The sequence below is a fragment of the Pteronotus mesoamericanus genome, unplaced genomic scaffold (genome assembly GCF_021234165.1).
Source record: "Pteronotus mesoamericanus isolate MK-2021 breed Mesoamerican mustached bat unplaced genomic scaffold, CSHL_Meso_final contig_214, whole genome shotgun sequence".
Lineage (NCBI taxonomy): Eukaryota > Metazoa > Chordata > Mammalia > Chiroptera > Mormoopidae > Pteronotus > Pteronotus mesoamericanus.
Genome location: NW_026555089.1, coordinates 895506 through 919314, shown reverse-complemented (window position 1 = coordinate 919314; position 23809 = coordinate 895506). Strand labels below are relative to the sequence as shown.

Genomic DNA, 23809 nt, shown 5'->3' with positions numbered 1-23809 from the left:
AAAATCAGCCTTCAGCGGGCCCTCCTGGCCTCAAGGGATCCAATTTAATGTACACACAGGTCGGTGCCTGCAGGAGGCTCATGGTGACATCACCCAGCATCCCCTTGGGGGCCAGCAGCCTGATGCAAGAGACGGCGGGGGCTTTGCCAGACTGTGGCTGAGAACTCTCCCCCAGCCCCTGGGAGATGCACCGTGGCCCGAGCCCCCCAGACGAGCAGGGAGGAGGCGCCCGGGAGGGGTAGCGCACCCACCCTCTGCAGGGAGGGAGGCCAGTGGGGCGGAAGGCCACCTCCAGCACATCCCGCACCACATTCTCTGCCCCCGCCCCTCCTGCCCGCTCCAGGCAGGGATGCATCCGTGGGAGTGAGGCTGGGCGGAGGATGCTTTGGGAGGCACGACCCCCACAGAGGGGCACTCGCCTGGGGACCCTGTCACAGCCCTCCGATGGGGGGGGGCGGGGGCAGCTCAGCTGAGCTGGGCAGTGTCGCCCCTCAGCGCCCCCGCCCGAGGCCTCAAACGCAGCGGGCACAGGAAGGGGCTAATGGTTTGTTAGCATGCCTGGTTTCTCCTTCTTTATTGAATGACTTTCAAGATGTAATTACAATGAAAGGTGAGGCGTTAGAAAGGACAGGTGCAGTGAAGGCGTAAGGCTGCTGTTCATAGATCCAGCTCTAGAGAGAGGTGGCAGGACGGGAACAAGGATTAAAAAAAGGCGTGAGCCTTGTGGCCCACGGGACGGGTGGGCGGGAGGAAGGTGCCTGCGGCCCCCTGGGGAGTCCTGGCAGAGCCGGCAGAGGCCCCAAGTGGCTGCAGACGCGGAGGGGACCCTGCGCTGCATTCCCCAAGGCCCACACTCACACGCCACCTACAGGTGACGCCAGCCCCCAAAGGTAACGGGGAACTTTAGGACAAAAACAAAACCTCCAAAGTAAAAAGGTTAATAAGTGTAGCTGAGTAATACCAGAAAAGTTATATACACAGGCAGTAACGGCGCCTTCTCAGAGCCTCCTCAGAAACGTCCCGGCCCCGGTCTCTGCAGGCACCGAGGGGCCCCCGCGGCCCGAGCGGCGGAGCCTCAGTACACAGAGCTGTTCCGGATGCCGCAGCAGAGCACCATGCTCAGGATCATCTCAAAGATCTGCAGGGAGGGGCGGGCGACCCGTCAGCGCCCCAAGGCCCGCGGGGGCTGAGGAGGTGCCCCCCTCCCTGGCCCCCAGCCCCGCCCGGCCCACTCACCATGATCACAGCGACCACAATGGCCGCGATGCCGATGAGGTACAGCTTCCCGGAGAAGAGGTCATCGATCTTCTGGTGGCAGTCCTCCTGCAGGGCACGGGTAGCCGGGCGGTCAGCGGCGCTGGTCCGCAGCCGCCCCCGACGAGGGCCCGGGGAGGGGGGCCCAGCCCTGGCTGCCCGCAGAGCAGGCGTGCACAGGCCCCGGTCTCTGCCGGGTTTCATCCAACACCCGTGTTAAACACACGTGGGAACGAGGAGCGGCTGTGGGCGCCCTCATCCATTCAGAGGTCGCTAAGCAGAGCACGGGATGGGCATTGACCCAGGAGGTCAGGGCGCCCGCCTTGCCCACCGGCAGCCAGACTCAGAGAGCTGCCCCATCAGGAGCCGGGCAGGCACTGTCGTCCCCCCGGGCCGTTGGCAGCACTCGGCTCCCGGGCAGAGCACCCCGACCCAGGCCATGGCACTGCCCCAGGTGCCTGCTAGTGCCCGCCAGAGCTCAGGGCAGCCGGCCGCCACCCGGGACCCACGAAGGGCGGAGGGCGGGGCCTGCCCAGCCCAGGGAGCCCCTCCCACCGCCACGCACCTTGATGTTGCTGAGGAGGGAGCTGCTGGAGGGACACAGGCTGTTCTTTAACATCATGGTGGTCAGTGACATCAACGTGCTGGAGCCACAGCAGTTGAGCTGCAGAGACGGAGGGCGCCGAGCGTCAGCCTGCGCCGTGCGCGAGTGGCCTGAGGGCAGGCGGCCAAGGACACACGACCAGCCGCTCCACAGGCCCCTGCAGCTGCCCCGGCACCGGGCGGGGGCTGGGAGGCCCCTCCTCGTTCCCTTCCCCCTGCTCAGCTGTGCTGCCCAGAGGCCCCAGCTCCCCAGCCGACTGGCCTGTCTGGCTCCCACCAGGGGCCCGTATCCCGGGGGGCCCCAAGGCCCTCGGGGAGCAAGGCTGCCTGGTCCTGAGTGCCCCCTCCGGCTCCTGAGGGCTGAGCGGAGGCCAGGCCGAACGGCAGCCAGTCCCTGCCGCCCCCCCGTCTCAGCCTGGCCCCCGCACCGTCTCGTGGAACGTCTTCACCACAGCCTTGGCGTTGTTGGCATCGTCGTCCATCATGGCCTGCTGCAGGGCCTGGTCGTAGAACTGCTTCACGTCCTTGGCGATCTGGGGAGGGACCCCGGCCCACCCCGTGAGGGCTGGTCCCGGGGGGCACGCCTTCACCTGGCTCCCCGGGGGAGGGGTCGCTTCCAGGACAGACCCAGCCGCCTCACCCCCGGCCCCGCAGGCTTGGCCCCAGGCCACCTGCTCCAGAAAGACCTCTGTGGCCTTCCCACCGGGCCGGCCCCAGGAGGAGCCCCAAAGCAGACCCTGCAGTCAGACCTGTCCCCACACACTGGGCAGTGGGTGCTCCCCTCCCTGCTCCAAGCTGGGGCTGGCCCTCCCTGAGGACCCAGGCTTACCTGGTCCTTGTTGACAAAGCCCCAGATACCAGCGGCCACTTCGCAGGCGAAGAGGATCACCAGGCAGGTGAAGAACTGGAAAGGCCACACCAGGAGGCAGGCAGGGGACAGAGAGAAGAGGGTCAGAGCAGGCCAGGGGCAGCGGCTGGGGGGCCGCTTAGGGTTTGACTCCCACGGACAACCCCCGTCTCAGCGACTGATGGGGGGCGGGGGCAGCGGGCAGCTCCCACCCACCCACTCACATCCCAACTGGGGATGAGCCACAGGGAGCCCAGGGGCACAGAGCCTAGGACTTGGCCCGACGTCCTCGTCGCCCCCGGAGCCCGAGCTCTGCCAGGCAGGACAGCAAAGAGAAGGCTGCGGCCGGAGCTCGGCAGGTGGCAAGGGCGTCCCTGTGGGGTGCCTTGGTTCCCCCACGGAGACCCTGGCCTAGGCTCCCACAGCCCACGCCTCCCAACGGGCCGGTCCCGGACGCTGAGGCCAGGCCGCGCCTTCGCGTCTGTGGGGGCGTGGCAGGAGCACCCAAGGGTGGGGCTCCCTCCCTATTTTATTACACCTGGGGCGTTTTGTAAAAAGGAGGGAAGAGCCACTTTGGAGCTCGGACGCAGGACCTGGACACGGCAGCAACCGAGCGCGGTGGAGTCCACGCACCAAACAGGGGGCGAGCGCCGGCGTCCCGGGGGGGTCTCCAGGCCGCCGCGACCCCTCCCCCACTCCAGACCAGCTCGGCGGGGGTCCCCGCCCGGCCGGCCCCCCCGCCCCGGACCTACCGTCCCCAGCAGACACTGCGACTCCTGGATGGCCCCGTAGCAGCCCAGGAACCCGACGAACATCATCACAGCCCCCACAGCGATCAGGATGTAGATGCCTGGGGGCGGGCGGGGGCGGTGCCTCAGTACCCGCTGCCCAGGGGCCCCTGGGGCCATGTCCCCCACCCCCCGCCCACCACCCCAGACCTCTCCCCGATCGCGTGCGTACACAGCTGCCCAGGGAGGAGCAGCGAGGGCGCTGCGTGCAGCCTGGCCACCAGGGAGTGCCCCGTGCCTTAGTTTCCCCTCTCTCCTGGGCACCGAATGGCACTCCGCCACATACTTGGAATGGGGAATCAGAGCTCCGTGGGGACCGTCCCTCCCTGGGTGACCCCTACAAGCTGCGCCACTCTGCCTCCCACAAGCCTACGGGACTTCCGGGCACTCTGAGCGGCTCCTTAGACGGGAGCCTGGGGGCTCGACTCTGCTCCTGAGCCTCCCCGCCCCCGGCCCAACTCTGCAGGCCGGCGCCCACTGGGCAAGGCGGCCTGGAGGCGGGGGGGTGGGAGAGCCAGGCCCCGCTGCCAGGATGGGGTGCGGCAGGGACAGCAGAGGATGGCGATGGCTCGCGGGGGCGAGTCTGCCCCCTCGACCTGCCTGAACACCCGCCAGGCTGGGCACGTGTTCCTGAGGAGGCAGAGGCTGTGCAGGGGCGCGAGGCTGCGGCCTGGCCGAGCCGCCCTGCCCAGTGCCCTTGGCCCCGTGGATGGGTGCTGTGCGGCCCTCCAGGGGCCTCCAGGCCCCCCTGGCGGCCCCGGGCTTCTCCAGCACTGGGAACCCGGCTCTCAGCCCCCAGTACCGGGCGCCGCTCCCCGCGCCCCCGCCAGGCCAGCCCCAGGGACGGGAGCCTGGGGTTCAGGATCCGCCGCCACGCTCAGGAAAGGCCGGGACCGGACAAAGCCCTGGTGGGCCAGAGTGGACCTGGCGAAGGGACACCTCCTGCCATGTCCTACCCCGGGCCCCGCCCATGGGGCACAGCCCCCCTCCCCTCGGGCCCGGACACCCCCGGGTGCAAGCGCCCATCGCCGCCTCACCGCGTGAGGCTCGTGCAGCCGGCTGCCGGCCTCCACTTGCCGTGGCCAGAGCCTCGCCGTGCCCTGTGGCCCTGCTCTTGCCCAAGCCCGGCCCTGGCCTGGGGCCGTGGGGGGGCCCCGGGCCTCCCAGCCACGGCGTCCCCAGGAGACGTATGCCTCCCCGCATCCCCCCCAAGGGCTGGCTCAGCTCTGCCACCAGCAAGTTCCATCGCCCGTGGGACCCCAGGCCCAGGGAAGGGGACACAAGGGGAGAGGGGTGGCAGCCCCTCACATGCTCAGGCAGGACCCCCCGTGACCCGCTGGGTCACGCGACTCCTGGGAAGGACAGACCTGCGAGCACCCCCCCACCCCAGGAGAGAAACAGCCCTCAGGTGTCCAGAGGCCACCCCGAGTCCTCAGCCACCGTGGCGGCCCGCCCAGGCTGGCGGTCCCCTGGTGTGCCCTCCAGGCGGCAGGCTCCTCCTGACTCCCAGCCTGGGGGGCCACAGTCGGGGGCCCGGGGAACCTGCAGATGGGGGCGCAGGACCCTCCCCGGGCATGGCTGCCCCCAGCCGCCTGTCCATGCTCCCTGGGACCCCCTCCCGGCCCTGAGAGGGCTGAGGGACAGCGCCCACCCTTCTGCGATGCCTAGTGTGGGGGCCCTCCGCGTACCCCGGCCGGCAGAGAGGGGGCAGCCCCAGCCCGGGAGGCGCACGCCCGCGCCCTAGGCAGGCCCGAGGGGATGGGGCGGTGGGGCGGGCCCGGGGGCCTGCCTTTAAAGGACAGAACCGTCTCAGCACAGGCTGCCAGCGGGCCAGGCCAAGCCCCGCCCCGCTGGCTGGGACCCGCCGCGGGGGCGGGGGTGCTCCTCAGGCGTCGCCCTGCCCTGGGGGGCACGGCGGCCCCCTCCTCCGGCCTGACAGACGCCGAGGGGCTGCAGCTGGTGCCCTGGGGGCTGACTGGCAGCCTCAGGAGGCGGCAAGGTGTGGCTGCGGGGGGCCCAGTCCCTCAGCCCCGCTCCCTCCCAGGGCCGAGTCCGGTCCCCCAGAGGCTCTGGTCAGGCTCCCACAGCCTCAGCTGCTGCTCGGGCTGCCCAGGCATCTGGCCCCACCCCGTCCCGGGCGCCTCCCCTGAAATACCCTATGCCTGACATAGCTCCCTGCCTGACTCAGCCGCCGCCCTCCGCCCTCCGGCACGGGCTCCGCCCCAGAGGTGAAGGGGGCGGGGGGCGACCAGCCACACACCCCTGGGGCTTCCAGCTGCACCGTCTGGCGGTGGGGGCCTTGGCGCCAACGCCTTCCCCAGGCCTACGAGGCCCCAAGCTGACCTGACCCCATGGCTCCGGGGCCCCCCTCACCCCCCAGTGGCCGCCTCCGCACCCAGGTGCCCAGTGAGCCCACTCGGGCCCCGCCTCCTCGTGGAAGTCCCCGACTGCCTGTCCGTGGCCTCGCCGAGCTCAGTCGGGCACCTTGGTGCGCCGTCCACGCCCGCCCCCGGCCCCCGCCCCGGGCCGGCCCCACGCGAGCTCACCTACGTAGAAGGTGTTGGGCGCAGGCTTGTTTCCGAGCTCCAGGTAGAGGAGGTTGGTGGTCTGGGGGTCATGGCGGAGCCACAGGGCCACACCCAGGATCACGCCTCCGGCCAGCTAGGGGAAGAGCAGGGCAGGGTCACGTGCAGCCCGGAGCCGACACAAGGAGCAGGGTGCTGGGCCCCCCCACCTGTCGGTGGCCCGAGGGACCCCGCGGCCTCTGACGTCTGCCTTGCCGCCCTGGCGTGGAAGATGCCCAGGGACGGCCCGGGTGCGGGGGACCCTCGGGCCCTTGGAGACCGGCAGTCCGGTCCCCACCCACACCTGCAGCAAGACTCGGGGACCGGCGGCCACGCAAGACGCAGGGGGGGCCTGGGTAAACCTGCGTTTCAGACGCACAGGGACTGCTCCCGAGGACAAGGGTGTCCCAAATACTGCGTGGGGGCCCTGAATGCCCGAGGCGGCCTTGTCTATGTGAGGCTCAAGTTCACGTGGGTGTCCATTTGCTAAATCTGGCCAGAAGCCACAGGGGACCCTGAGCACCTCAGGGGACCCCGAGTCGGCTGCCAGGAGAGGGGCGGGGACTGGACGGCACTGGGCCCTGGCAGGGCTGGTGGAGAGCAGGGTAGAGAGGGGGAGGCAGCTCGTGCGCGTCCTAGAAGAGCAGCCGCTGCCAGCGGAAGCCGCTGGGCTCCGAATCGGCGCCTGTGCCGGGCAGGGGGCTGCCCGGAGCCCTCAGGGCAGGCAGGGGGGCCCCACATCGAGCCCGGCGAGCCCAGACCAAGCCCGGCCAGGCCTGCGCCTGTCGGGGCCTCCGGGCCACCCAGGCAAGCCAGCCAGCACCCCGCCGCCCCCCGTACCCAGCCCCCCGGCCTCGGGAGCCCACCAGGAGGACTCTGGTCCCAGAGCTGCAGCCAGCGGCTCCCGGCCGCCTCTGCCCCCTCACCGCCACCCCCGCTGCGGTCCACGTGCCCACGCCAAGGGCTCCAGGCGCAGACCCCACGGCTGCATGTCCCATGGGGAGGAGAAACCCGAAACAGACGCCGAGAAACTGTGCCTGTCCCCCAGGCCGTGGCCAGGGAGAGGGGGCCCCGGGGGGTGACAGGGGAAATGTGCTCTGAAACGCCCGGAGCAGCCCCAGGGCCTCCCAGGCAGGTGACACTGAAGCCACAGGAGGGGGCGAGAGGGGCTGTGGGCTGGGACCCTCCACCCTGGGCTCGGGGGCGCCCAGGCACCCCGCCGCACCCTGGCTCCCACTGCCACCAGCTGCGGCCTGGGTCCCTGCAACGGGGCCTCCCAGTCCGGCGGGCGAGGGCAGCCCCGCCACGGCAGCAAGGCTCCCTCCATCCTTCCCGGTCCTGCCGTGCACCCGCTGGCCGAGGCCCCCTCCCAGGGCACCCAGCATCCGGTCCCCGCTCTTCGGTGCCTGCCGCAGCCCAGAGAGGGCCGGAGGGCCCGAGGGACCGGGCAGGGCGGGTGCCCTGGAGTCCTGGGGCTCCGAGCGGGCGGCCATCTGCGGTTCCCGGGGAGGCTGAGGTTGCCGTGGCAACTCTGGCTTGGAAACATCGCTTTTCTGTTTCAAAACTGTGGTCCAGAGGCGGCTGTGTGAGATGCCCTGGACAGAGGGGGAGGGGCAGGGAGCCGGCCGGGGCCTCGTCTTCAGCCACAGAGACTGGGCCTCCGTGTCCCCACGGCCGAGGGGAGCTGAGCGTGGAGCGGCGCCTGGCTGGGCTGGGACCACCCCCCACCTTCCCTGGGTAGCGCCTCATCCCCAGACCGGAGGGGACGAGCTGAGTCTGGGGCCACATGGTCCCCACCCACAGTGTTCCTGGTGGGGTCAGAGCCGTCACCTGTGCTCCCCTGCCCATCACGGGTCAGGAGGAGCCCCTCCAGATTCCCCATGGCCCCCCTGCCTCCAAGGCGGACGGGCCTGGCCGAAGCGCCCCCTCCCTGGGTCGCCCCTGGCCTGCAAGACCTGCCGCCACACAGAGCAGAGAGAGGGAGGGAGGGGCGGGAAGGCGCCTGCAGGGCCGGAACCCCCAGCCTGAGGGGGGAGGGCCCCGAAGCGGGCGCGCGGCGGGAAGGACCCTGCTCTCAGGTTTGCACGCGGCTGGGAGGACGTGTATCCGAAGTTTACAGAGAACTTTCAAAACTCAGAAGGAGACAGCCCCGCTTTCCAAACAGACAAAAGATCTGAACAGACGCTTTGCCAGGAAGGAGACAGGAGAGCAGCTGACTCGGGAAGCTGCCCAGCATCACCAGTAGACACGCCGATAAGCCACTGCGGGGGGGCCTCCCCTGCACCCCGAGAGGGGCCACGTGACGCAGACCGACCAAGGGCTGCAGTTCAGAAGCTAAACCCACCGCCTCGGAGCCAGGAAGCCCCCTGGGTTCTTGCCTGAGGAAGTGGGGCCGCGGCGTCCACAGGGGCCGGTCCCTGGGGCGTCTAGAGAACAGCCCGGGGACCAGCCCACGGTCCCCCCTCAGGAGACTGAGTGCGTGAACCAGACCGACCGGGCGCGGCCGAGCCGGGGCACCCTCCCGGCGAGGGGAGCGCAGCTGGCCGGCTCCAGGGAGCTCCGCCGCTGGCGGCCAACAGGGGAGGGAGCCCCGCAAAGAACCAGAAACGAGGGGCACAGGTGGCAGCCACAGCTGTGGGGGCGGGGGCCATGGAGGCCTGGGGACACTCTGGGGCAGAGAGGGCTGCCACCATCGCAAGCGAGCGTGGGAGTGGCTTCCCAGGTGTCTCCCTGTGTCAACGCTTAACGAGCTGTATCTTTTAAATGTGTCGTTCACGTCAAATAAAACTCAAAAAGAAAATAAAACCACGAAAAAGCAAACCCCACCCCCAAACCCCTGCCAACTGAACTTCTAAGCAGCGAAGCGTTTAGGGCTACACGTGTCTTCTGGGTCCCCTCAGGGCGAGCCCGGACGTCCCGGGCCCGCTGCGGCCGCCCGCGAGTGCCTGGACGCGCCGCGGTCCCGTCCAGAGCCGGAGGGCGCACACGTGTGCAGGCCAAGAGCCCAGGCCGGCCGACGGCAAGCCATGATGGCCTCGTCTGTTCAGCGGGGCAGCAGGGCAGGGGGGCTGACGCGGTGGGCGCGGGCCATGGCGCTGCTGTGCCCGGACGGCGCCCCCGCCTTGTCATCACTGGGACTGGGACTGGGAGCTTCAAGGCAGGTTCTCTGAGGGCCCATCAGACACGCCTCCGTCCACACCGCTCTGGAGACGGAGCCTGCTGCCGGGTCGGTGGGCGGGAAGGTCCTGTGCCAGGGCAGGGCACAGCGTGTCTGTCGTCCTACAGAGGGTTCTGCTTCTGCCTCTTTCTTCCTCCTTTCTGAGAACTGATAAACAGCAGCCTCGGCTGGGGAGGGGATGGCCAAGCACGCTGGGTTCCTGCCTGGCGGGCCGAGTTTCTCAGAAGCCGCTCAGAGGGAGTGCGAGGGTGGGGTGCCGCCCGGCAGGCCTGCCGCGTCCCGTCCCAGGAGCCAGCGCGCGGCTGGCAGTCCCCTCCCTCCGCAAGGACCCAGGCAGGATGGCCCCCCCCACCCTCGCTGGGCAGGCGCAGCCGCCTCCGCACGTCCTGCCTATGCATTCCGCGGCGGCAGGAGCACTCCCTGCGAAGGACAGCTGGTCTCGGGCTCAGTCCCCCGGTGCCGAGGCTCTCAGGGCGCAGCCCTGCCGCGACCAGGGAGGGCCGTCCGCGGGGAGCACCCCAGGGCCCTCAGCTCCGCTCCCTCACCCCTGCTCGCCCGCCACCAGAGGTGGGCACACACTGGCAGGACAAGTGCCCCGTAGACAGCCTGCCCGGCTCGGCCACGGGGAGGGCCCAGGAGCCCGGAGCCCGTGCCCTGGAGGGTTGGGAAGGCCGAGGCAGGAAGCAAGACAGGAAATGTCCTTGCAGACGCTGGAATAAGTCGGGGCCACAGCAGGGCCGCTCTCAGGCTGGGAGGTGGAACGCAGGAGGGCCGGTGGGGGAAGAGCGGTCCCTGCAGGCTGACTCTCGCCTCTGCCCCGCCCCCCGGCCAGGCTGCTCCCTGGGCGGCCCAGGGCTGTCTCAGGCGTCCCTGGGGCGGGCAGCCGCCCCCCAGGGCTCGGCGAAGGCAGGAAGGACGTGCCCCGGGAAGAGCAGCATCCTTGGACAGGAAGCAGAAACCTGTCTCACTCTCTGCCTCAGGAAGCCGCCCCACCAGGCGTCTAAAAATAGGTGTGGGGCATGGGGAGCGAGGACCCTGGCCATCCACCGCGCCGCTGGCTAGGGAACACAAGCGCCACATCCCACTGAGAAATGGATGCAGGTCCCTGAGGTCCCCAGCCCCCTCTCAGGGTGCAGGGGAGGCGACCTGGGCCCCAAGGAGCAGGCTGCCACCAGGGCCAGACCCTGCATCTGCCACCCACTCCCCAGGCAGGGGAGCCAGGACGGCCGGCTCCCCCACCCCAAGCCCACCCTGCGGGCCGGATGGGCCCTTGCGGCAGGAGCCCCGCCCTGCCCCGTTCTGCGGGGGGCGGGGCACGTGGACACCGACGTCCCAGGGACCTGCCAGAGATGGGCGACGATGGCGGGGCCGAAGGGGCGGCCCCGTCCGGCGCCTGCTGCCGGAGAGGACGCGACTTCCCGTGAGCGGAGCTGTGACCACGCTGAGGAAGGACGGGGCGAGGGCGGCCCGTCTCCAGGGCAGGCGGCTGCGGGCATCCCCCGGGCGGGCGTGTGCCTCTTTTCTGCTCCACAGCAGGGCTCGGCCGGGGCCCGCACGCCCGCCGCCAGGCGCTGGCGGTCCGTTGCCGCACAGAGCCGACCTCGCCGCCGCCCACCGGCGACAGCACAGGTGTGACGGCTCCCGGGCGTCCCGGGCATCGCCCTGCGGCTGGCCTGGGCGTGGGGCAGCAGGGGCACCGGGGGAGCCGCCTGCCCGCCCGGCCACAGGGCGCCTTCGCGACAACGACCAAGTCAGCCCGATGATGTCCGCAGTCAGGAGTGGGGCCCGGCTCTAGGGAAGACGGCGAGGCGGGTCCCGCTCACCAGGCCTCGGGGCCGTTTGAGGACCACCCACACCTGGGCCCCCAGCCCCGTCCGCTGGGGGTGGGAGCTCCAGCCGCCTGCCCCTCGGGCACGCCCCTCCCCGCATGGGAGGGCCACCTGGGGGCCCCAGCACCGAGCGTGTGGGGGGGGAGGGGCAGGACAGAGAAGCCCTGGAGCCTGTGGAAGCTCGTGGGCTCCAACCACATCCTGCGGGACCCCTGCAATCGACTCAGAAGGGCCCAGGGCCAATAGCGGGCGAGCCCGCTGTCCTGGGCAGGGCAGAGAGTCCGGTCACGGGGCAGGTGATGTCTCCGGGGCTGAAAACCAGCCAGCCCTCGCTCAGCGCCCGGGCCGGGACCAGGGCCGCCGGCTTCCCTCCCACCGCCACGCAGGGCCCTCGGAACACAGGACCACGCAGAGGTGACTGCCCGCACCACGGGCTCCTGGGCTGGAGTCCTTATTGATTTTATGGCCCAGGTCCTTCCCCATCGTGGTTTCTGGAGCGGAAGTGGGGGCTCGGGGCTGGAGTATCTGGCACAGGTGGTTCCGGCCTGTCCCCTGTTTGGACTTGGAAGCGGGATGAGGCATAGAGATGGAGCCAAACTCAACAGCGGGCAGCAGAATGGACCTGGGTCGCGCCGGGGACCCTACCAGGGGGTGGGGTGCCACATCAGCACCAGGGTCCCAGGCCGCTTGCTGCCCAGACGTCCCGGCTGAGGCCCGCGCCCGCCATTCAGGCACAAACCTTAGAACTTCCTCTTCTCCACCTGCCTAGCCGCACAGCAGCGCCCCCACAGATCGGCAGCCCGGGAGCACCTGGGGGGTCCACTCGCCCGCCCCCCTGAAGAAACCAGGTGCAGGAAACCGCCCCGCCCCGCCCCCACCCGGCCGCCCGCTGGGGCCTGCCGGGGCCGCATCCCCTCTCCAGACCGAAGGTGACAGAACTGCTAAGTGATAGACAGTCATGTGCTGTCTGGAAGCAAAAATTAAATGCCAGTTACCAAGGCTTCCCTCGTCAGCCGGGTCTGGCCGCCCGGCCCCTGGAAGGCAGCCACCGACTGCGTCAGGCCCGGCACGGCCAGTCCCAGCGGCCCCTCCAGGGCCCTCCGGGCAGCCCTCTCCGGGGAGAGGGCGTGAGCTCGCCCGCTTCACGGGGGAGGCCCGCGGCCTGCCGCAGACGGCCAGCTGCGGGGGGGGGGGGCGGGGAGGGCGTGCTCTCCCGGATCCGCCCCAGCAGGGCAGCTCAGGTTCCCGCCAGCTCTGCCAGGAAGCTCCCGGCCTCCCAACGGGCAGGATGGCCGCCGCTGCTCCACAGTGTCCCCCGCTCCGGTCAGGCTGCCGCCGGACCTCCCGCCCTGCCCCGGCCCCTGCCCCGTGGTCTGACGCCTGGCCGGCCAGGGAGCCCCAGAGCAGGCGGTGGTTCGGGCGCAGGCATGCCCGTGCTGGCGTGCGGGGTGGCCAGGCTCCTTCCTGGGAGAGCGTGCCAGGCCGCCCGAGGCCACTTCCACGCGGGCGCCTCCTTGCTCTCTGGCGTGGACTCTAAAACATTCCCGCACCCAGACACCCACTGCCAGCCTCGCCCTGGGTCCCCGCGGCCCCCACGCCTGCACTGGTGCTGGGGGGCACAGCCCGCGGGGCGGCTGAGCGCTGGGCGCCTCCCCCCACCGGGGCTCCGCCGGCCCCAGCCCTCGTCCCTTTCCTGAGCTCGGCCCCGGCCCCTTGGCCCCAATGTGGGAGCTCACCCACCGACACCCCAGGAGACGGGACCTAGAGAACCCCACTTTCGAGGGGAGGAAGTGGAGGCCCAGCATTAGAGCAGTGGGGTGGCCTCCACCCAGGTCCGCACGGCTGGGCTCTGCATGCCCCCACCGTGGGGTGACCCCCATGGGTGGGTGGGGCCACCGTGGCTGTGGATACCCCGGCAGCGGTGGAGAGGCCCAGCGCTCAGTGCTCGGCCCAGTGGGCCCGGGCGGGGGCGGCCCGGAAACATCTTCTCCAGTCTCCGTGGGGAATGGCCCCGGGGTGGGCCGCCGCCGCCCTAGCTACCCTGGGAAACTACCGGCTTGTGCAGCCGCGTCCGGAGGGGGCGGGGCGCCCTGGAGACGTCCCCTTCCTCCGCCTGCGCTCCCCTCCCCAGGTAGAGGGCCCATGCTCACACTCAGGCTCGGGGCGGGGGGGCGCAGGGCGGCGTCTGGGTGCCCCCTTGACCCCCACTGCCTGCCGGGGCCAAAGCAGGCACATGCCAAGTCCCTGACGACACCACACCTCGATGGCACGCCCCCAGGCCACCCCACTAGAGTTCAGCCCGGTCCGGTGCTCTCTGCCCCCGACGCCTCCCTGCCCGAGAGCCGCCAAGCCCGGGCTGTCCAGGTGCAGAGCAGGTGTCCCCACCCCACGCACTTGCTCCCGGGGCCATTGTAAAAGCTCGCCCTGCCATCGTCCACGTGGGAAATGCACCGTCCACCCGACGGTGCCCTGGTCCTGCGGGAGGAGGGCTGAGCAGCCCAGGGTAGCGGAGCAGCCTGAAGGGGCCAGGGGGGCCTGGGAAGGGGCCCCGGTCACTGCCCAGGGGACCGGCCGGGGAGGCAGGGCATGGTCCTGAGAGGATGGCTGCCCACCCGTCACTGCCACTCCCCTACTTCCTCTGCCACTCCAACACCGACAGGAAGTGAAAACAAAGTAAAAGCCTCCCCCCACCCCCCGACACGGGCCAGCAGCTGTGACCCAGGTCAGGAAACACGCTCTCAGGCTGCGGCTGGGAGGCCCCGAGCACCCAAACAAGACCATCCGGTGGGCGCTTCTTCCCACGGTGGGCACCTGAGGCCAGACCCGGGCCCACAAGCTCGAGGACACCTGCCCTGTGCCAACTGGGGGGCTGCGGCAGCCCCGCTCCCCCAACGGCCGCCGAGGGCTGGGCTGGGCTGGGATCCAGGTCTGGGTGCGGGGGGCCGGGGACTGGCCGCCACAGCAGGGGCCAGCACGGAGCAGGGACCCGCGCGTCCAGGCCAGCCCAGGGCCAGTGAGCCCAGATCCCCGCCCCCCACATGATCCCCAGGGTGGCGAAAGCCACCTGTGAGGTGAGCTGGGCCCAGCCGACAGCGGGGTGGAAGGTCACTAAGACTCAAACCGAAAGTGCAGCCCCCACCCCCCAACAAGGCCGCCCACCCAGGGGCGGTGGCCCTGATGAGCTCATGGGGGCGGGACGCCGGGAGCCCCGCCCCCAAGCCCCCCCATCCCGTCCCCATAGGCTGGGTGGTCCCAGAAACAGCAGCCAGCACGTCGAGAGGACCGGGTACGAGGCTCCGAGCCCGCACCCACCGACCCCCACCGCCATCAACAAGCCGGGACAGACACGAGGCCCCGAAACGCCCCGGCCCGGCCGCGGGGCTCGGGGTCCTGACGACCACAGGCCCGCAAACCCGGCTCTCAGCCCCCCACCCGCCCCCTGCCTCCTGCCGTCAAGGCGCGCGGCGGCACAGACGACCCCCACGCCGCGGCCTGTCCACCTAGGACCCCCCCGCCCCGCTCCGCGCCCGGCCCGCACGGGTGGCCCCACAACTTGGCGGCCCGATTGCGCCCCCTCGGCGGGGCCTAGTGGGGCGCGCGGCCTGCGGGCTCCAGGGGCGCCCCTCCCGGCCCCCCGCCCCCGGCCGGGGCTCACCCAGAAGACGAAATTGAAGACGAAGAGCAGGTACTTGATGCACTTGGTGCAGCCCTCCACCCCCATGGCGGCGCGGGCAGCGGGGCCTGCGGGGCGCGGGCCGGTCCTGGGCGGCGGGGCGCCGGGTCTTGGGGGCCTGGCGAGCGGCCGGGGGCCGGGGCGGCAGCCGAGGGGCGCGGGCGGCGCTGGAGGCGCGGGGTGGCGCGGGGACGAGTGTCGCGGGGGGCCGGGACTCGTGAGGTCGCCGCCGCAGTCGCTGCGCGCTCGCTCTCTGGTGGGGCGCGCGCACCGGTCCGCTACTTATCGGGAGCCGAGGCCCCGCCTCCCGGAGCCCCCGCCCCCGGCCCCGCCGCCCGCCGCCGCGCGGCCACCCGGCCGCACCGCAGGCCCGCTTGCAGGACTTGTGCAGCCAGGACCCTCGGCCTGGGCGCGCTGTGCTAGGCACCGTCCGAGCCTCCGCGGGACTGCGCCCGGGAACGGGCCTGCAACCAGGAAGCCCAGGGACGAAGGCTTCCATCTCTCCCTGTGGCCAGCGTTTGTTCCGGACAAAGTCTTTCCTCTAAGTCAACCTTCATCCCTCTCGGGTGTCTGGTCCGCGCCTTAAGGACCCAAAGTGCCGAGCCGACCGCCAGCCCTACAGGGGACGCCGGAGGGACAGAGAACAGAGCGCCAACACAGGTGACTGTGCTGTTCACTGGGGTTTTACTAATGCAGGTTCACTCAGTTTTTTATGGCTGCTGATTTAAATCCACATCCATGCAAGCTCCTAACAATACCAGTCCCTCAGAAACAAGCTGTAATGGCATCACAGGAGAGAACTGCGGGGGGTCACGGCCCCGAGCCCCAGAGTCTCTGTCTGCGGGTCCAGGCGGGAGCACCGTGGGCAAGGGAGCCGTCAGCGTCTTGCAGGGAAGGCTCTCCGGAGCCAGGCGGGCAGCAGGGCAAGCGAAGTCCTCTGTCCAGCAGGGCAGAGCCTCGGGGGCCGAGGCCAAGGGAGAGCAGCGCGGCGTGGAGCAGAGCTCCAGGGCGTGGAGCTCGGCTGCGGCCACAGTGGTCTGGAGCCTGCCTCGGTTCCACCTTGAGAGTGGCGGACCCCAGCCCTGGCAGGGGTGGCTCAGTGGATCCAGTGCCGGCCTGCGCACCAGAGGGTCGCCGGTTCGATTCCCAGTCAGGCCACCGGCCTGAGGGCAGGCCAGGTCTCCAGTAGGGGCGCACGAGAGGCAACCACACACGGGCGTTTCCCTCTACTCCAGCCTTCTGGGTCTCTTGATAGGCCCCTTGGCACCCCTGACAGCAAGTGGGGAATCTCCCTAGAAGCCCGCTCTGCAGACACACTTGTTGTGCTCACATGTGCCGGTATCTTAGATGTGTCTCCTTGCCAGATGTGTCTAGTGTGACTTAGGGCTGTTTCCCTTTTGAAGCAAAGTGCCATGGCTGACTGGCAGCCATCTGCGTTGCCATGAGTGACCCCACTTTGTTTTAATATAGTTTCTGGTGTCTTGACCGGACCGACAGCATTTCATCCGTCCCGCTCTCCACACTCCCCCAGTCCGCCCTCTGGCGCCTTGGGCTACCCAGGGGGGCTCCCTGGAAGAGGCGATGCCCCAGCAACAGTTGAGCCAAGCTAGCGGCGAGCGTGGTTCCCACTGCTGCCAGGACAGGCACTCGGGTGGGTGACGAGGTGGACCGTCAGTAGGCCTCTGCCGAGGACCCTGGGATGCGATTCTAGGCAGCTGGCCCCTTGTCCCTGGAAAGGGCACTGCCGGGGTGTCCCCTGGGCTAGCGCTCAGTGCCTAGGAAGCCTACGCCCCCTGTGGGAGGACCCCCGGTACCGTGCATCTCGTGCCGGAGCCCAGCCGCACACTCCTGCTGAGGCGCGCGGGCCGGACCTCGCCGCCCGGTGGCCGAGCCCGTCTGCAGCATGGTGACACCCCACCGCAGACACGGAAATGAGCGCCAAGTGCTGCAACGGGGCTGCGGCGCCGCCGGGCACTGGGGGTCGTCGTTGTCGCTTAAATCGGAGGAGCCGCTGGCCGCCGCGTCAGGCGGAACAGCCTGCGTGCCCACGTGCACCCCGCCCGCTTCGCAGCGTCCTTGGCTAATGATAAAATCCACTGCAGTGTGGCGCTTGCGCGAGAGCCCCAAGCCCACGTCGACGCCTCGTGTTGCACGTGCGCCCGTCGGCGAGACGTTTTAACAAGGGTAGCGAAAGCCCTGATCCATGTGGCTCCGTTGGCTCGACGTCGTCCCGCAACGCGAAAGGCCGTGGGTTCAAATCCCAGTCAGGGCACGCGCCCAGGTTGTGGGGCCAGGTCCGCAGGAGGGGCACGTACGAGAGGCGGCGATCTATGTTTCTCTCTCACCTGATATTGCTCTCCCTCTCTTTCCCCCTCCCTTCCCTTCTCTCTAAAAGTAGATAAATAAAATCTTTAAAAGACATTAAAAGAATAACATAAGTCTTCACTTGAGGGTCGGCTGGAGATCTTTTTGTTGAAAAGGAGGCAGAACAGGCCTCGGGTGTCAGAAAATGCTCTCTCTCATCTCGGCGGGTGCGGCTCGGTGGACTGGGCACCGGCCTGCGAACCAAAGGGTCGCCGGTTCGATTCCCAGACGGGGCACAGGCCATGGGTTGCGGGCCAGGTCCCCAGCAGGGGGCGCGTGAGAGGCAACCACACATTGATATTTCTCTCCCTCTTTCTCTCCCTTCCCTTCTCACTGAGAATAAATACATAAAATCTTAAAAAAAAAAAAAAAAAAGGAAACGCTCTCCCAGATGTCCTGGGCACCCTTCCCCCCACGGGCACCCCCAGCTCCCGCTGCCCACAGTTACAGGACATTTCCAGCCGTGGGTGCGGGTGGGATCCTCCCTCCGGGAGTGGCCTTCCCTGGGCCCTGGGGGCCGGGAAAGGGGACATCGAGCCCCGCCTCGGCAAGCGGGGCCGGAGCAAGCCCGGCCTGCTGACCTTGCACTCTGCCTCCTGGGCCCCCACCCCCCAGGCAGGTGGCGCCGCCAGCAGCTTGGCCTGTGCTGTGCTTCGCTCACGCATCAGGTATTCAGTGCGCGCCCGCCGCGTGCCAGGCAGTGTTCTAGGTGCTGGCTGTGGGGAGCTGGGCCGCCGGGGCCCTCTCGCTCACGGTCCTTAGGCCCTGGTGACGGTGACAGATGTCCATCACGTCTCATCATTTCTGGGAAGGAAGGAAATTCCTGGGATGCTTAAAAGGGCACCCCGGAGCCCCAGCCCCCTCCCACCATGGGGGCGCTGGGAGGCGTCCGGTGGGCTCTGAGGAGCGAGACGGAGCCGGCCCTGCTTTCCAGGCCCGGGGCCGGGGAGCCAGGGTGGAGACGGGAAAGGAAGCCGGGGGTGGGGGCCGGGGCGCGGCTGGGGGGCGGGGGGCGGGGGGAGGGCTAGACGCCGAGGCCGGCCCTCCACCGCAGGCTGGTGCGGAGCTCCCCTCGGTTCTGACTGCGGTGGGAACAATGGGGGCGTTTCACAGGGAAGGCGCGGGCCTGGCTCCCGGGCTGGATGGGGCCGCGGGGGGCGCAGGCTTCCTCGGCCCCCACCCACATCCCGCGGCGGGGCCGGCACACACAGGCACCCGGGGCTCGCTGGGAAAATGGGCTACGAGGGTTGGGGCACGTGGGGGCTGCCCCGGGGACCCCTTCCCTGTGGGCCACCAGCCGAGCTGGTGGGATCGAAGGGACCCACTGTGGAAATGTCAGGGTTCTCCAGAGAAACAGACCCAGCAGGAGACGTGCATGTGCGTGTGTGGCACACACACTATACGTTGTCACGGTGGTTACGGAGCCCGGACGTGCCAGCACCGGCCGCCCGTAAGCCCGAGGCCCTGGAAGCAAGTCGGGTGTAGCTCAGTTCCAGCCCGGAGGCCGCGGAGCCAGGGAGCCCACGGTGGGAGTCCCAGGCGGGAGGCCGGGAGCAAAGGACGTGCCCAGCTCGATGGGCCAGGCAGGGGAGGGGACAGCCCTCCCTCCGCCTGCGGCTCCACGCAGGCCTCGGCGGACCGGGGGGCCCGGCTCGCTAAGTCCACCCACTGCAATGCTGAGCTCCCCTGGGGACACCCCGGACGCCCGTAAAGTAACGTTCTGTCTGGGCGCCCCCTGGCCAGTCCCGGTGACGCCAAACAGCACGGGCACCCATGACGCGGGCGCCCGTGTGGCCGGGGGCAGGCGGGCAGCAGGGACCGCGCCCTGAGAAAGGCTCCTGGCGGGATTCACGGCGGAGCTTTGGCACATCCCTGCCCCCTCGACAATTTGCACAGAAAAACGCCCCGCTGGGCCTGGGCGCCATGGAGAGCCGTGGGGGTGGGGGGCTGCCGGCGCCGCGCCGGGCACCCTCCTTCCGCCTCTCCTGCTCAGCGCGGTGCCAGGCGCTGGTGACTCTCTGCTCCCCCCGAGGCCACATTCTGCCTGGTGAACCGCTGAACCCAACCCTGTACCTCAATTTCCTGTGGAAGCAAACCAAGACCACACGAGGGAGTGACAGGGACGCTGGGGACGGTGAGAATGCCCCCCAAGGGAGCCGGCCTCCCTCCCCGCACGTCGCGGAGGGTCGGAGGCCCGACGCTGTGCCCTTTTGAGAAAGGGCGACTTGAACTCCCTGAAGACAAGGGAGGTGCCACACTGCATTACTAGACTAAGTAACAAGTGTTCTAGGAGCATCTCAGAAGAGGCAGGACAAGCAAGCGACCAAGCCCAGCCCTCCGCCGTGAGAAAAGCCCGTGGCGCCCCGTCACTGAAGGGCGCTTCTTCCGTCCACAAGAAGCCGCCCGCTGATGTCACCCGCCGCGAGCCCGGCTGCGCGGTCCCCAAGGCGAGGAATGAGACACGGCCGCCCCTCTCGCGGCTCACCCAGCATCGTCCTGGGGGTCCTGGCCGGGGCCAGGGGGCAAGAAGAAGAAGTAAAAAGCCGCCCTTCGCAGGTAGGAAGACACGAATTCTCTCTGTTCACACAGGACATGATATTATGCCCAGAGAATCCTAAGAACCCCACCCGAAAGCTAGTGAACCGATTAGACGTGTTTGGCCGCGGGCAGGTTGGGTCAATATGCAAATGTTACTTTTATTTCTATACACCAGCAAGGAGCACGCCTGGAATGGAGAAGACAGTCCCGTTCCAGGGACAGCGGCAGGTAGGACAAAACACGGGAGAATAAATTTAGCCAAAGAAGCGTCAGGCCCGTGCCCAGGGAACAACAAAACGTCGTCCACACGGAGGTAAGAGCTAACCACGCGGAAGGGGGGCCGTTTCACGGCCGGAGGCCTCCGCGCGGGGCGACGCCCGCGCTCCCCAGGTTGCCTGCAGCTCCGTGCACCCCCCTCGGAGTCGCCGCCCGCCTTCGCGCGCGCGCATCCGAAACGTCGCGTGCACCGGGGCAGACCCCGGGGCGGTCCCCCGCGCGGCCGGCCCTTGAGAAGGAAAGTGGGAAAACGTTGTCGGAGGCGAGAATCTTCCCCAGCAAGAGCCGGTCTTTGCCTAACCGAGCCTGTCTGTTGTCCTTGTGCCTCCGTGGTCACGCCTTCAGGGGGTCGCGGCAGTGTCCCTTCCTCCCGATGCACGCGCGAGGGAGACCCCAGGGCCCCTCCCTGTTTCTGCCCTCGCGCGTTGCTGGCCGTTAGCCCGCCTGCCCGAGTTGAAGAAGCCTGTGCCTATCGCTTCCCTTTCTCCAATCCCAGAGGGCTCCCGCTTTGCTCCCTCCCGCCTCCCTGACCTATCGCCTCGGATTTCAGGTAACCCCCTCTGCCTCCTCCCTTGATGTCGAGGTCAAAAACGCGGTGCAAAGCTGCCGTTTGCTGGAGCGTCTCCTCAGTCCGTTGCCGTTTTGCTTCCCAGCAATGGTCAGCGGTTTGTCTCAAATAAACTCACAAAAATTCTTACAGATTTGGACGTTTGACCAGCTTGCCGGTGCCGGCCACCTTCCGAACCCACAAGGGGGCTCCCCTGGCAGGCCCTGACCCGTCCTGTCCGGCGTGAGTGCACCCCTCCCATGTCCGCGGCGATTCTCCCGGGGGGGCGCGGCACACGGGCACCCTCCAACTTGCTGGGTGCCTGTCGCCCTCGTGCCAGACCGTCGGTCCAGGCCCCTGGCTACTGCCCGGGAGTCAGGAGATACCCCAACACGGGACTTTCCCCACGTTCAGGTCCCCCATCCGTGTTGGGACACAGCGTGCAGGTCAGCTGCCGAGCTGTGACGTGTTTTCAGTCTCGTCCACGGAGCGGTGGCCTTCTGATCAGGCCACCGACCTCTGCAGGGCTGCGCCCCCAGACCCAGCTGCACTCTGCCGGCCCGTGGAGAAGGGGAGAACGGTTCGTGGGCACCGGCCACGTGACAATAGACGTGGGCAGCTCCTGCCACGGCTCCAGAGTCAGCCCTAGGGCAAGGAGTCTCCCGCGGGGGCGCCCCGTCCCTTCGCCCCGGCCTCCAGCCGCCGCCCCGCTCCCTGTCCGTGTTCGCCCAAGACGCCGGAGGCGTTTCAGGTTCCAGGCTTATTTTTCGTCCTTCAGTCTGGGCGGCTTCAATTAGTATCTGCTGGCAAGCGCACAGCCGCCCCCATGTGGACATCCTCCGGTCCAAAGTCCCCACGGTGACCGTGGGGAGGCATGCGCAGGTTTGGGCCAGGGCTGCCGCACAGAGATCCGGCCCCTCCCGGCACGGTGCTCCAGCTCCTGCTCCACACCCGGCGGCTCAGGCGAGCTGCGGGGCTCCCGCCAGCATGTCCACCGCTGAAGGGAGCTCACCCGCCTGGGGTCCAACCGCCGAGGGCAGAGGAACAACCCCCCATCAGGCAGCATGGGAGGAAAAAAAATGATCTCCCTTCGACCCGTCTAAGTTCTGGCTGACGAACTGTCGAACTGACAGGAGGCGCGGCAACGAAGAGGAGATGACCAAATTTATCACGTACGTGCGTACGTACGGGGTTGTCCATAAGAACAGGGGACCGCAGGACTGTCCGGCGTTCGAGCTGACCTGCCATTGGATCTAAGGGGGCGGGGAGGCAGGGTGCACTGGGGTTTGGATGTCAAAGAGCAAGAAGGCAATTCAAGGGCAGAGAAAAAAAGTTCATGTTTGTTGAACAAATGTTTGCCGGGCCATCTCTAACGACGGGACCCCGGAAGACTGGTCAAAGGGCCTTGATGGGCCGTCCCTTATCCCTCTCGTCCTGGGGAGACCGTCGTTCCCTGGGGTGATAGTTCCCTTCCTGCGCCCGGCTCTTTCTCTGAGTCCCTTTATACAGCGAGGGAGACTGTTGGGGAGACAGTCACAGATTTCGGTTGTGTTTTTTCCTGAGTCTTGTTTCTTAAAAATAGCCAGCTTTAACCAACAACACCCCGTTTGGGGGGCGGGGGAGGCGGTCGTCCGCTTCCCTCGCAGGCTCGGTGTCCAGCCCCATTGCGCAACCGGGCAGAGCGGGGCCAGCGTTTCAGCTTCCAGGCCCTGCCGCCGCTTATGTTCTGTGTCCTGCCGGGCCTGTCGAAGCCGGAGCCGGGCCGCCGGCTTCCCGCGTCTCTCCTCCGTCCCGGACCCTGGGATCCACTTTGTTCCAAAGGCCTTGGGTCCCCAGTAGGGGACTGAGCACAGGGACGGGCCCTTCTGTCACCTGTACCCTGCCTGGTTTTTGCCCCAGGCTATCCCAGCCGAGGGCTGTTACAATCTCTGCCTTCCTGCTTTTTAAATCCCTCCACACTGGGGTAAACAGAGACGCCTCATGCAGGGCCCTTTAATGTCGGGGGACCAGGCAGGGGTCCCTTGGCCCGCCCGACCTGGACGGCGCTGCACTCAGACCTCTGCCCAGCCCCCGACAGTGTCCTTTTTGTTCATCGAGTTTCTTCACCGGCTGAAGATGTCCACGGGGCTGGGCCCTCCCTCGGTTGCCCTGTTTCTCGCCCCACTTTCTTGTTCAGTGTTTCCATCGGCATCTGTGGGGCCCAGGGGAGGCCGAGACAGCAGATTCTTTGAAGGCCGTCCTGGAGGACGGGGTGAGGGGTGCGTGAAGCTCCCTGGATGGTTCTCGGCAAGGCCCTGTTATCTGGAGTTATTTCTAAATAGAGTGTTAAGGGGGAAAAGGGAGCTTTCGACCACAAAATGGGAAAAATTCGATGAGACGAAAATAAACCTTTGCCGAATCGGTCTCCAGAAATGAAATCGCAGCCCTGACCGATGCGGTGCCGTGGGTTGGGGTTGTCCCACAAAACCAAGGTGCCCAGTTGGCTTCCTGGTCGGGGCACAGGCTTGGGTCGCGGGCTCGGTCCCTGGTCAGGGCGCACGCGAGAGGCAACCGCTCGAGGTACTCTCTCACGTGACGTTTCTCTCCCTCTTCCTCCCCTCCCCTCTCTCTGAAAATAAACAAATAAAAAATATTTTTAAAATATTTCATTTATTTTTAGAAAGAGGGGAAGGGAGGGGGAGAGGGAGAGAAACAGTCAATGGGTGGTGGCCTCGTCCCAGACCGGGGACCCGGCCCGCAACCCAGGCCCGTGCCCCAACTGGGACTCGAGCCAGCGACCCTTTGGTTCGCAGGCCGGCGCTCAGTCTGCTGAGCTGCACCAGCCAGGGTGAAATAAAATATTTTTAAAAGAATAAAGACGAGGTAAAATGATGATCTTGCAAGCAGCCCCAGTGGACACGGGAAAGCGTCCTCCCAAAGGACAGCTGAGGGATGCAGAAGGCAGCTGATGAGCCCAAAGTGCAGCCCTTGGAAACCGCACCCGCGTCCTCCCCGCCAGCCTCCGCAGGGCACGGCGCCGCGTCCCCAGGCCCCGGCTTCCTCCGAAGAGCAAGCCCAGGCGCCCGCTGACTGCGGGCTGGAGGCCACCTCAGGGCCCGGCCACGTGGCTCCCAGCAGAGCTGCCACGCGAGCGAGCAAGAGAGGAGGAGAAGGGGGAAGCAGGCTCTTTCGCAGCCTCGTCTCCGTAGCGACATCCATCCCTGCGCCTTGGGAACCAAGGGACTCAGCGGTGAGGAGGAAGTGCCCTGGGGAAGCGGGACATTGTGACACCCGCCGACTGTTGGCTATCTGCAAAGAAGAGGCACGACCTGAGAGTGGAACTATCGGCTGCCACCCAGCTGTCCAGCA

The 23809-nt window shown here is 68.2% G+C and overlaps 1 protein-coding gene across 1 annotated transcript; it reads right to left on the bottom strand.

Moving 5' to 3' along the window:
• Positions 1-545: 545 nt before the first annotated feature.
• CD81 (CD81 molecule) lies at positions 546-14988 on the bottom strand. The gene is made up of 8 exons (XM_054570725.1): positions 14719-14988; positions 6039-6153; positions 3457-3554; positions 2687-2761; positions 2286-2390; positions 1820-1918; positions 1237-1323; positions 546-1138 (listed from the first exon to the last, which is right to left on the bottom strand). The coding sequence occupies exons 1-8, from the start codon at positions 14782-14784 to the stop codon at positions 1076-1078; spliced, it is 708 nt and encodes a 235-aa protein (XP_054426700.1). The 5' UTR covers positions 14785-14988; the 3' UTR covers positions 546-1075.
• Between the last annotated feature and the right edge of the window lie 8821 nt (positions 14989-23809).

Bases quoted from the DNA above. Each gene is read 5' to 3' on its own strand.
- CD81 (XM_054570725.1), bottom strand. From the start codon at position 14,784: ATGGGGGTGGAGGGCTGCACCAAGTGCATCAAGTACCTGCTCTTCGTC. The intron at 1,919-2,285 runs GTGCGGGGGCCA...CCGTCTCTGCAG, and splicing joins TGAAGACGTTCCACGAGACG to CTCAACTGCTGTGGCTCCAG. The intron at 1,139-1,236 runs GTGAGTGGGCCG...CCCTCCCTGCAG, and splicing joins TTGTGGTCGCTGTGATCATG to ATCTTTGAGATGATCCTGAG.